The sequence below is a fragment of the Pyrus communis genome, chromosome 11 (assembly GCF_963583255.1).
Source record: "Pyrus communis chromosome 11, drPyrComm1.1, whole genome shotgun sequence".
Classification (NCBI taxonomy): domain Eukaryota; kingdom Viridiplantae; phylum Streptophyta; class Magnoliopsida; order Rosales; family Rosaceae; genus Pyrus; species Pyrus communis.
In genome coordinates, this window is record NC_084813.1 from 4,204,875 (window position 1) to 4,218,786 (window position 13,912).

The 13,912-nt window shown below is 36.1% G+C and overlaps 1 protein-coding gene across 1 annotated transcript; it reads right to left on the reverse strand.

Moving 5' to 3' along the window:
* Positions 1 to 5,369: 5,369 nt before the first annotated feature.
* Positions 5,370 to 6,173, reverse strand: LOC137749232 (protein ASYMMETRIC LEAVES 2-like). Its single transcript, XM_068489341.1, has one exon. The coding sequence runs from the start codon at positions 6,171 to 6,173 to the stop codon at positions 5,430 to 5,432; it is 744 nt and encodes a 247-aa protein (XP_068345442.1). The 3' UTR covers positions 5,370 to 5,429.
* Between the last annotated feature and the right edge of the window lie 7,739 nt (positions 6,174 to 13,912).

Genomic DNA, 13,912 nt, shown 5'->3' on the forward strand with positions numbered 1-13,912 from the left:
AGGGTAGCCAACAAAAATGCAACGTTTGGCACGAGTGTCAAATTTATGTGTGTGATGAACAACAGTAGCATAACAGAGGCAACCAAAAACCCGCAAATGAGTGAGTGATGGCGGTCGGTGGTACAAAAGTTCAAAAGGTGATTTATTAGAGAGTAATGGTGATGGGAGACGGTTAATGAGATAGACAGCTGTCAAAACACATTCACCCTAAAATGAGAGAGATAAGTGGGATTGGAAGCGGAGGGCACGAGCAACAGTGAGAATGTGACGATGTTTGCGTTCGACAACTCCATTTTGTTGTGGAGTGTAAACACATGTGCGTTGATATTCAATGCCATTGGTTTGAAAAAATGATTTCATGGATAAAAATTCTAGCCCATTATCAACTCGGATTGCCTTAATGTTGGCATGAAATTGTGTGTGGGCAAAGGATATGAAGGTTTGCAAAAGTTGTTGTGTTTGAGATTTAAATTGCATAAGAAATATCCATGTGCATCTAGTAAAATCATCTACAATGGTAAGAAAGAATCTAGCCCCTGAATGTGTGGGAATTTTGTGTGGGCCCCAAATATCACAATGTAATAAATCGAAAGCAGCATGAGTTGAAATTGAACTTAAAGAAAAAGGAAGTCTAGTTTGTTTGGCCATAGGACAAATGCCACAATTATTATCAAAAGATAAATTACTTGAAGACAATAATGGAGATACTAATTGAAGACGAGAAGGAGAAGGATGGCCAAGACGCATGTGCCATAAGTTGGAACGTTGTGAGACTTGGCAAGAAACTGGTGTCCTCTGTACTGGGGACATGTAATAAAGACCACCACGTTGTTTACCCGAGCCAATCATCTTCCTTGTAGCCAAGTCCTGCAAGACACAAAAGGTGTGAAATAGTATGACACAACAATTTAGAGAATCAGTGACTTTGCTGGCAGACATGAGGTTTAAACGGAATGAGGGGACACATAAAACATTATCTAAAGTGATGTCAGAATTAAATTGTATTGTGCCAGTGGAAGTGATTGGGGCGGTAGAACCCGTAGGTAAATTGACTATGGGTGTAGGCGATGAATTTGTTTTAGTGAAAAGTGTGGAATCAGAAATGATGTGATCTGTAGCTCCACTATCCAAAATCCAAGGCTTTGAAAATATAGAATTTATTGAAGGGATAGAAACAGAAGGCAGACCTACAGCATTTGCATAAGCATCATTGTTATTACCGGAAGCATGGTTGGAATTGATCAAGGACACAGCATGGGCAAGTTGTTGTAGCTGTTCATGAGAAAAGGCCTGCAATGGATTGGATGATGATGAGGACACAGCATCGGTTTGCTGTCTCTCAGCAGCATGGGCATAGGAGTCACGTGCCCTGCTGTCCTTTGTGATGCCTTGATTTCCACGCGGTTGCTGTCCCTTGTGGTGCTGTCGGCCATTAGAATTGGTGGTGCCGTTTTTAAATCGACATCTATCCTTAGTATGCCCATTTTTGTCACAATAATTGCAGTGGTATTTTAATGTTCTGCAATTTTCAATCGAATGTCCATCTCTATTGCAATGAGTACAGTGTGGCTTATTGAGGGAGTCATTCTGTCGACTTTGAACTGCAGCGGCTATGGAAAAATTATCGGTTGTTCCCGTCGACGTCATATGGCGTTGCGTCTCTTCTTGAGCAACGAGTGAGTACGCTTGACGGACATTTGGTAGCGGTGTCATCATGAGGATATTGCTGCGAACTCCACTGTATGTATCGTTGAGTCCCATGAGAAATTGCATCATTCGGTCTTCTTCTGTTTGTTCATTGTGTTGCTTCATTTGGTTGCATGTGGGAGGAGTGCGATAGGTGTCCAGTTCATCCCATAGGCCCTTGAGTTGTGTGTAATAGGTTGAAACTGTCATGGTGCCTTGTGAAAGAGAGGCAATAGATTTTTGAAGTTGATAGATTGTAGGCGCATTCTTTTGTGAGAATAATTCTTTGAAATTTTCCCACACTTGATGAGCACTTTTGGCGTGAACGACACCTTTGGATAGGTTGCTTTCCACGGACTGTGCAAACCATGATAAAATCATGCTATTGCATTGTTTCCAGAGTGCATATTCTTTTGGCGCTGTTACATCTGATGGAGGCTGAATGGAGCCATCAATAAAGCCGACCTTGTTCTTTGCTGTGAGTGCATGAATCATGGATTTACTCCAAGATGGATAGTTGGAGCCATTCAATTTTTCAGGAACTAGCATATGGCCAGGGTGATCTGAGTAATGGACATAGTAAGGACTTGATGTATCCATACCGAGGTTGATGTTGTTGCCGCTTGAAAATTTTGTTGGTGTTTGATTTTCTGCTGTGGTGTTTGAAGGCTAGGAATACAGGTACCAAGATTTTCGCTCTGATACCATGTAAAATATGGAAGAGAATGCCTTGTTTTCTTATTACTTTCTCTACAAGATTACAAGTATATATATATATATACATGATACAAGTGTATAGGTAGGGCAAGGTAGGTCGGCTGTAGGACGGCTAGACGGCTGTAGGACGGCTTGACGCTTGACGGCTGTAGGACGGCTTGTCCGTCCAATAGAAGGAATAATAATATTTTCTTAATACTTTTGGCTTTTGAAATCTCTCGAACTTTTTTTCTTCTTGATAGTTAATATACCCTGCATATCTGTGCCAAAACAAATGGATAGAAAGAGTTAACAAAATCATGAGTGTATGGGACTATGCATGTATCACTTATAAAGAAAAACCTAATTAATCACAAAATTATTTAGCTAGCTTTTCGCATGAGTAGAGATTGTCATACAATACAACCGTGCGCAATATAAGGCTGTTTGCATAATGGTTGCTTCCAGCGAATAGTCCGAGTCCGGACTTCGGGTAATATATATATATATATATATATATATATATATATATATATATATATATATACGGTCCCAAAGGCTGTTTTTCTTTTGTTGTAAAAAAGTCCTAAAGTCTGTTTTGGGTATAATCATTTTTTCTTTCACAGTAAGAATTTATTTTGTTTTAAATGGGGAATTGTATCGTCTTTTTTTTTTTTTTTAACAAACGATAGTGTAAATGAGTTAAACAATTGGCGGTAAGGGAGAAAAGGCATCTGTGAGAATCGGAACCACACGAGAGTGCTTAGACATGATTGTTTTTCGCCATGGTGATAAAACGTCATTTTTTTTTATTTTTACCTTCATTAAGTTGGACTCTTCTTCGGATGTGCTCACTTAAAAAAATTTAGAGTTTCTAAAAATGAATAATTATTTAGAGTGGGTTATAGGCACTCACAATTTGTTGAATATACTAATAATTTAGATGTACCACTGTAAAATACTATTTTGGGTCGCATGGTTATGTTTGGAGGAAGGATTTTCAAAGTCCCAAGCCTACCGTGAAATAACATCTACACGCCAAGAGTCTTTTTCTTCAAACTCTCGTACATGCTCCCACCCTTTATTGTGGGATCAAATAAACCCCTACCACTGGTGACGGAAATACTCACACACACTTGGATACGGTTGATTTGACAAATAGAATACAAAATCGACTGTTTACTGCATATAAGATATCTCTTTTGTTCCCATTTTGCATCATTTGGAACAATGTCATAACGCTGGTCAAACCCTAAACCACGAGACAGTATTTTATTAGATATTTCTCTTAATTATGAAGATATGTTGGTAGATCTATACCGAAAAAAAGTGAAGACATTTCGATAGATATCTAAAAAAAAAAAGTGGAGATATTCATTTAGCACATACTGATTTTTAAAACAATTTAGGTAAGCACCTCCCAAAACACTACCTCAGTACATTTTGCGAAAAATTCAACACGGTTTCAGCATAACTTGGCTGAAACTTTACTCACTTTCGGTTGGAAGCTATCGACTTTTTAAAACACTGTATTACTAGGGAGTGCGGGTGTAAGAATAGTTTGGTTAAGTTAAGCGGCTGTAAGATTTTAGAATAGTTTGTGTGGGGCTTTACTTGTCACTAGATTTTGCTAAGTAGCACTACAACTCAATCAAAACTTGCCATGTGGCAAGTCTTAAATATTATCTTTTATTTTTTTCTTTAATATTTAAAACTTTCATAATTATATTTCCTATTAATTGATATAAGATTAATTCAAGATTTCATTTTTCCTTTGATCTCCTCTGTCTTCCCTTTTTCTTCTCAAATTTTCTCTCTGCCGGCTTCTTCCCCACTCTGTGCATTTCCTTCCTTCATAAGAATATGGGGCAAAAACAAAGTCATCTTCTCCAACTATCATGAAATGAAAAAAAAAAAAAAAAAAGAAGGAAAATCCAAATCTATACTTCTTTTTTCCTTTATTTTTATTTATTTATTTATTTTTACAAAAGCTGTTTATTAATTTTTTTTCAATTATAAGCACAATTTCATTGCCCAACAGCTCGTCCTGTTTTATATATCTCTGAGTTGTAATTTGCGTGTTTATGTTTCTCCTATAAAGGATTAGAATATTTTGTAGCAAACTCTAAATACAATATTGCAGACTCACTCTATACTATCGAGTTGATCGTTTCACAATTTCGTGGTTATCCTTCACTTAATTTTGGTTGAAGTACAACTATTTTGGTTGATTATCCATCTTTAACATGATGGTGGAAGTGGGAGAGAGAGAAGAAACTGAAGACTTCCACGGCAAAACATAAAAGTACCAAAGGGAAAATTTGGGAAGAAAAAGAGGGAGGGGGAGAAGAAAAATATACATCAAATTAATCTCATGATGTATATTAATTAGTAGGAAAAATAATTATGAGAATTTTAAATATAAAACAATGATAAAAGATAATATTTAAGACTTGCCATGTGGCAAGTTTTGATTGGATTGTAGTGTCACTCAGCAAAATCCAGTGGCAAGCAAAACCCCACACAAATTTTTCTCTTCGTGTTTATGGTTAATTTGAGTATTTTACAGATCACTTTAATAGTAAACAATAATAAATTACTTTTCTGTTGAAAGAAGAAAATATTAAAATATGTTTTTTTTAATAACTAAATGTGAACTTCAACAATTAATTTTCACCATAAAATTAAAAATTTGAAAACTTTTATTTGATCAGCATTTGGCCTGTGTCAATTAGCGCATAATTGACCTACAAAAGTGATCATACAGTACTAATTAAAGGCATTTATATATCCAATCATCAAAAGCTGGAAATAACAAGAACAACAACAATAAAACTGATAAATGGATCACAACCAAATTGATATTACTGTGGAAATGAAATATAAAATTTGTAATTGTATATTTATGTATAAGACGTACTTATTCTATTCAATTCTTAATGAATATCGTATTTTTTCTAAATAAACAAATAATGGACGTACCTTAAATAATTTGATGGGATTGGTTGAAGTTGTTGTGAGTAGATAAGGAAACGAAGAAATCCTAATTAAGAAGGATCAATGGTTCGGCGGTCGTCACCAGCAGCAGCCCTAGTTTGCTGGAACTGTTGACTGAGTTGGCCATAAATGCCCCCTGCAGCAGCGTTCATGGCAAGAAGGCTTGCATCGTAGTTGTTTCCGCCATCAAAGCTCCTAATCATCATCTGTTGCTGATGATAGGAATGATGATCTCGATCTCTGGGAAAAAACTGGTCTCGGCCTCCTCCGCCTGAATTGAGATTGATCCCCATCCCCAAGTTGTTGAGTGAAGAGGACTGTAAATGTAGATGATGGTCGTGATTGTTATTATTATTGTTATTGTTACTGTGGGTGTGGGTAGCAGCAGTGGTAGTTGCGGCGGCAGCAGCGGCGGCGGCTATGAGTCCGTGACTGGCAGTGAGACCCTGCAGATTTTGATATTTGGAGAGTTCGGATTTAGCAAAGGTCAGATCCATCTGAAGTTGGCGGAGTTGGTTTTGGAGGAGAGAGATGACTCCAACGCAGCCGTAGACGGGATCGCGGAGGCGCATATCGGCCTCGTAGGCGAGCGAGTTGACGGCGTCCTCACGCTGGTGTGGGTGCAACTCATTGAGCAGTTTAGTGACGTTGCTGGCCCCAAAAACTTTGTGAACATTAGCAAACTTATGCGGCTGGTCCGGTGGGAAGTATGGCGCAAATACGCACTCTGCCTGGCACTTGCGTCGCAGGAACTTACACGCCGCGCATGGCGAATTCGTCGACAACGATGCCATCTTCCACCTCTTCCTCCTCTGTATTTGACCAATCCATTCATTAATATTACATATATAATATACGTATTAAATAAGACCATCATCAGCATACAAAGATCGCGAAAATTCCAAAACTAAAATTCCCATGGCATAAAAAAAAATGTTAACTACAAAAGAAATGAGAAAAGAAAAAAACCTTATACATTCACAGAATCACAGATGGAACAATAATTTTTCGGTCCATATTTAATTTTCTTATCAGTATCTTTAAACTTGTCCCGTTACCTTGACGGACAGTAATTAAGTGGTATTGATGATTATCTCACCAAAACACTGATCTGAATTCTTGCACTGAATAACAAATGCTGCAAAAAAGATGAGAAAGGGACGGCAGAAAAGGAATATTCAATGAATCATGATGAATGAATAGGCCCAACCCGAGTGGAAAAGAAATTAAACAAACAACGAGTGGAAAAAAAAATTAAACAAACAAACGGACTTAATAAGAAATGAATTCGAACAAGAAAAGAGAGAAAATGCGAGATCTATGGCATAGTGGCGGCTTTGACATAGTAAGATCAGCGCCGGCCAATCAAAGGTTGATTTCCCTGTTAATTATTACCTTGAATAATTCCCCAAGAAAATCAACTAAGTAATGATTCAAAATTCGCGTGAACGCGATGGTCAGGTAAAATTGGTATATGGTATTATTTGCCAGAAGAAGAAAGTAAGAATAAAAAGAAAACATTGACATATATCACTGATATTCTTCTTCTTTTTTTAATTCGTTTTAAAAAAAGAACCAAAATGAAATCTTTTTCGTCTGAAAAGATCTGGTCTACCGAACTGTAAAAGGGCAGTTAGATATACAAAAGAATATGCATATGAACAAGAATATTACAGATAACATGTATGTGTATAAGTATGTTCTTGAAAACCATAAGGAGATCCAACAAAAAATAAAAGAGAAAGAAGTGAGAAAAATAGTAAGATACATATACATATATATATATAGACACACACACACAGACATTATATATATATATATATATATGTATGTATATATTTATATTTATATATTAATTTCTAGAGTAGTAGTTCTTGTCTAGCTATTTCTCTCACCACCCCAGAAACCCTAAGCGGCAGGTAGCGGTGCAAAAATATCGATTCTTCTATTGTAGGTAATAATCGACTACTAGATAAAAACGGAGAGAAGATAAGATGAAGAGGTGGAGAGAGGAAGAGATGATTTGAACGGGACTTTAAATTTGCAGGGTCGTCTCTCTCTGTAGGGTTTTTATCAGAGGTAGGAAGGAAGCATACAGTAGTGATAATATTTAATTAAAAAAAGAAAGGTTATTTACCCGTGGGTTTGAGCCTGAGAGATTGGATCTCGTGATGGAAGGAGTTTAAGAAAATGGGGTTATGTTTCACCGTTCTCGATGAAAGCTTTGGACGCAGATCTTGCTTGAATTTCATACTAAAAAAATTATATATAGAAAATGGAAAAAGATATAAATATATATATGACTACTTAAAGTTTAATTAATTAAGAAGACTTTATTGGGATGAACCAACTTAATTACCTGTAGTAACATGTTAAAACAATGTCAAAAAAGAAAAAAAGAAGTAAAACGTTGAACCCAGTGTATTGTGTGTACATGTTAAAAATGAAAAGAAAAAAAAAATAAAGGCACGTAGATAATATAATTTGGGTGACATGAAGAACGTGTGAAGGGTTAATATAATTATGATACCATAAAAAAAAGTTAAGATTCTACTGTAAATCAATTGGTAATATGAAGAGCAATCCAACCTCTTATCAATCATCATAAGATTTTCTTTCTTTTACCAATATAAGACATTTTTACTTGCACATCCTCGCACAAAACACCTAACCCATCACCAACTGTGACCTTGCACATGAATTCAGGCCGTGGGTGTTGATGGAGGACAAGAATGAGATAAAGAATAATTAAGAGGATGTGCCTCGAAAACTCTGACCGTGAGGGTGAAGGGAATATTATCAAGGAAAAGGATCTTCTCCGGATCTTTTTTATAAGGATCCGAAAGATCAATCAATCACGATCGTTCATTGTATATCGTAAAATCAGAAATCATTTTAAATTTTAAATTTTAAATTAAATATAAATAGTATCTAACGAAAACTGATTGCATGATGTACGATAAACGGTCGTAATTGATGGATTCCCCGGATCCCCACAAAGAAGATCCAGAGAGGATCTTTTTCCTATTATCAACTCTCTCAACTTCGGAAAAGGATCCTTGCCGCATCATTTTCCTAGGGATTCAAGGGATCTCGTGATCGTGACTATTCATCATACATCATGCGATCAGTTTTCATTAGGTACTATTTATATTTAATTTTAAATTTTAAATTTTAAAATAATTTCTAATTATACAATGTACAATGAACGGACACTATCATAAAATTCTCTGAATCCCCAAGAAAATGATCCGCGAGAATCCTTTTCCCTCAACTTCTATTCTTATTCCCTTGCTTCTCCTGAAAGTTTAGCAAAAAGCAAGAATAATAAACAATGATAAATATATATTTATCAATTAAAGATATATAATAATAATAAGAAGAAATTATGGAAAAGGAGAGAGTAGTCTAGTTGCGTGCATGCGGTGGCCTCGATTTCTTCGGTCAAACCTTTTATTTTCTTGATGGAAATTTTACTAGGACTGCCACTACTGTACTAGACTAGTGGACTAGCACTAGCAGTCTAGCAGTGTAGTGATGAAAATGGAGGGATGGAGGACCGATCTCCACACCACAAACACAAAGCCTACCCTTCCAAACGGTTACTTTATTCTGTTTCCAAAAAAAAAAAAAAAAAACGGTTACTTTATTCTGTTTCCAAAAAAAAAAAAAAAAACGGTTACTTTATTCTGTTTCCAAAAAAAAAAAAAAAAAACGGTTACTTTATTCTTCACATATGAATTATGATACGATGATAATACTATATGCATGTATAAATCTCTCTTGGAGTTGGATATCCATATATTTGTTTCAACTCTCTTGCTATCTCTCTCTCTCTCCCCCTTCTCTGTATATTTTTTCCCTTCTAGCAGTCTACTATTAATCAGGAGAGAGAAGCGGTTGGAATGCATAAAATTATATCCAGGGGTTCATGCAAATGTCTTCTCTTCTTTTTGGTACTCTTTTTCTTATCGATCGTTTCTAATTCTTCGCCGGAAAAACAAATGGCGCGGAATATTCATGTAAAGATGATGCTCAGTTGCTCACAAGGCAGTCCTAAGGCTAAGGAAATGATTTGTACGTTATAGAAATTGATATATACACTACATTTATTAAAATTGATTTCTTGCATCACTTAGTATTATAATCTAGTAATATTAATTACTCATCACTTGAAAATTAGAGATCTTAGGTCCAATTCCCACCAAAGGCGAATTTGAACCAAATTATTGCTATCCTATTGCGAGACTAAACTCATCTTCTCCCTTTTAGTGTAGATAATATCGTTTGTTAATAATAAAAAAAATTGATTTCTTGCTATTGCACTTATGACTAATATATATTGTCTTCGTAAGCTCAAGTTATCTCACTAGGTTTAGAGTTAAGTCAAGCATTTAGTGATCACTTGCATATATGAATAGGAGTTAATCAAGGCGGTGGACTCTTGTAACAGAGTGTCGGCACAATGCTATGAAAACCAGGTAGGAGAAATCGGGCAAGCCTTTATGAAGGTTCATTTTATTAAATTTTGTGAAGTGTTCCATAATTCACAGCAAGACAATTTTCTAGTTAATGTCTAGTAAGTTATGTCTTGTATGAGTTTTGTGCTTGTTTGTTTGACTTTGGTGGATTCTTTAATAGCAATGTGTCCGTGGACTTTCTCCATCGTGTGTGGAGTTTTACCATGCAAATGAAAATCGTGTTTTCTCATTTTCTTATTTGATTTACTTAATTGTTGCTACGTCGCATGATTGAAACTGTGTTTCAATCCCGCATGTTTGGGAATTAAATTTAGGTTGTTTATCCGTTAGGTTTGGGTTCCTCGATCTATATGCATTTTCATTGCTCTTCAAGGAAAGACACAACTATTATGAAGAGTCACTTCCACATCTGTATAAATGCTTCGTTATTGAGTCATCAGTAAATTAATTACTTGAGTCGTACAAGTTTGTTTGCGTCAATCATAATTTGTGATTAAGTTAGTCATGAGAAAGTTCTACACAATCGTGATTCAGTAGGGTCTTATGATTTGGTGTGCTAAAATTGTAAATATATAGGTGTTGTATCCTAGAGACAAACGTCATTAATCAACCATGAGCACTGTAGTGAGACCTAAATTGTGTTATATAGAGTTTTTTTTAACACTTTCATATCAATCAGTTGGTTGTGTTTTCTTTATCCAGAAATTTCTTTCATGTATGTTTTGGAAAGAAATATATATGACCATAATAAAACCCTTATTCTCCACAAATGAGGGGTGGACATGGTTCAGTTCGGTCTGACTCACTCTTAAAATCGTGAACCAAACTGGAGTCTTATAATTAGTTTATTCATAAACTGAAAATTGCAAGGGAAACCCGAACAAAATTGGACCGCCTCAGTTTCGGTTCGATTCGCTTGGTTCTCGATTTTAAGTATATTTCCCATTCAAAATCAGATCTAGATATGCTGGCGAGGGTTTTGGCTTCGCAACCTTGAGATAGGATTAGACCTAATAGGTAGGGACTGAATCTGTAGGAAGAGATGGTAGAGAAATCGCCCAGTCAGTCAAGTAGGGTAAAGGAGGAAGAGAGAGTTTGAGGTGCAGACAACGGGACTAGAGAGAGAGAGAAAAGAAGAAGAGATAGAGAGGCTAAAACGAGGACAAAGAGAGATGGAGATATAGAAAAGAAGGTAATGCTTGTTGGTTAAGTGTGGTGAGGGAGGAAGAGAGAGGGAGAGAGAGAATGAGGGAAAGAAAGGGAAGAGAGAAAGAGAGATGGCTCTTTTGAGGATTGAGGTGAGGGAGGGTAGAAGATTAGGGTTTGGTAATTAGGCTTAGGAATATTGGGCTTGAAAAATAATAAATTTGCACTTCATAAGGGCTGTATATTGTTAAAAAAAATATAGGATTAAGTACCTAAAACCCCTCAATCTTTTAGTGTTATTCTAAATTGATTTCAACATTTTTAAACATTCCAAACAGGTACTCAATTTATTGAAAATGTCACATCTATTAAGCCTCAATTAAAAATCTGTTAAATTAACTAAGCTTACTTTGTCTCCAAAATCAATGGAAGGTCATGGAAGGAAGCATAGCCTCCTCTAACCAACAATTACCACCATCATCATCATGCCATCACCTCCAAACCCCAACGCAAAACCTCAAACTCCACCCTACACTCAAGTTGCCAACATCAAGAAGAAGGTCATGGTGGTTGTTAAAATCGTATGGACTGCCATGATGTAGGCACACATGAGCATAAACAAAGTTAAACTAAAAGCTTTACGAGAGCTGAGAATTAGCAAATGAGGAAATCACATGAGCATAAACAAACTCTGTGAAACCCTATCTAAATTCTTAACCCTCTTATATGTTAAGATATTGCCATCATGATGTATTTCAATTTGGGTCCATTTTCATTCAATTCAATACATGTTTGATCATTGGGTTCAATAATATATAATCTATGTTTAAATTTAGATTTTGAGGCAACTACTATATATTAATATTGTCCATGACATATCTAGTTGGTGGATTTTGAATATAATCTATATTTGAAAAATTAACTGGGCTTAACAGATGTGACATTTTTAATAGGTTGAGACCGTTGGGTACTTGTTTAGAATGTCTAAAAAGGTTGAGGCCAATTTAGAATGACACTAAAAGGTTGGGGAGTTTTAGGTACTTAATCCAAAAATATAATACACACGTATTTATATTTATATTGATTCTGTTCAGTCCAAACCGGTTTTTAGAATCCCCAAATCAAAATCAAAACTGAAACCGAATCAAGCCAGTTTGGTATTCGTTTGGTTTTTGTTTGCTTTGGTCAACTTGGTTTTCTTCTTGTTCTTTTTCCTCGATTCGATTCGATTTCTTGGTTCTTCAATTGTTTTGCCCACCCCTACCTTAATAATTAACAAATTAATGCCCTCTTTCTCCTTTTACCCTTTACAAGTTGTTATCCTAATGTCTTCACTTTGAGGACCTGTGAGGTCTTTTTCTATATGAGTTCTCATATTAATCTTACTGTGTTGCAATCATATTTAGAATAGGAATGTGATTGTGTAAATCCTAGTAGATATGGAATGTATCTTATATTCCTATTAGGAGTAGATTACCTATAAATGTTGTAATTCTAAAGGGAAAGGTTTTTACCTATCCTAATACTATAAATAAAGGCACAATGAGGTGAATCAAACACACCTCATAATTAAATCACTCTCTCTTCTCTCTAACCATAGCTGGCCCCTTCTCTCTCTCTAAACCCTGGATCGTTCAATCAAATAGGCCTACAATACGTTATCAGCACACTCTTGCCAGAAGCTGAGGAATTTGACGGATCGTAAGGGGAGGCTATCTTCCATAAAATTCAAAGGTTTATTCATTTTTTGCTAATCAGGTACGCTTAAAATAAAAGAATATATTTGAAACGTCCACGAAGCATGAAAACATTCCTCATGATGCATGAACCCCTGTATGTTTATATTTTCCTTCTGATATATATATATTATATATGTTCATATATTTGTTTCATGCATCGCACAATTAAATTGTTATGTGGAGTATGTGAGTCAATGTATAAAATTAAATTAGAAGCAAATATGGGTTTCCTAAACCCCAGGTTCGAAAAATTGGGTATTTTTTTGGTATTACCGTGGGATGACATCACCCTGATGCTCTTGGACTATCTGCGCAGCCCCTGTTGGGCTTGCTGCTCCATAACCATGGGCCTGCAGCCCTAGTTTCTTGGTCCACAGCCCACAAGCCTAGTTTGCTTGGCCCTTGTGTCATGACTTGTAACAAACCGAAGCCAATCTATGCGGCAGGGCTTCCCGCGTCAAACCCAAATGCCAGCAACCTTGCTGGGCCTTGCCTCGTGCCATCTCCCTCGGCCCCAACTAAAACTCAACTGCGGCTGGGGTTTGTCTCCCACCCACCGTGGCCTGCAGCCACTCCCAAGGCCCTTTTTGGTCCTTGCATTTTACTCAAGGCACCCAACCCGAGCCCAATTATTTATTCGGGCTATATTTTCGACCCAATAATATTATTTTAATATTATTTAGCTTCTACAATCGACCCTGCATGCCCCGATTTATTGAATTAATTAAAAGTGACCTACAGTCCATTAATCTAATAATGAATCCAAAATTATTGACCTGAAGATCATTTTTGGACATTAACAATTCAATAATTCAATTTTATACTTTGAACAGTCACATACTTTCATAGTAATGAATCTCTCATACTTGAGTTCCCGAAGAACCTCGAAGAACCTCAAATCCACTATATTCAAATTAGTATATTGCATTCTGTGTTTCTTGCAGGAACCTCTCATTATGAACTAACTGTTCATCAAACTAAATTGAACCTGTAGTTTCAAATTTAGTGCCTTTGAAACGTGAAGTTTTCATTCAAAACATACCACATGAAACCTGTAGTTTTCATGCATAAATTAAACCAATACATGTCTATAGAACCTACATGTTCTACGATATATGTTTATGGCTTACCATATGACTACCCATGTTTTTCCCTCTATTTTAGGGT

What these genes read in the sequence shown, in the direction of transcription:
- LOC137749232 (XM_068489341.1), bottom strand. Translation starts at nt 6,173, where the DNA reads ATGGCATCGTTGTCGACGAATTCGCCATGCGCGGCGTGTAAGTTCCTG.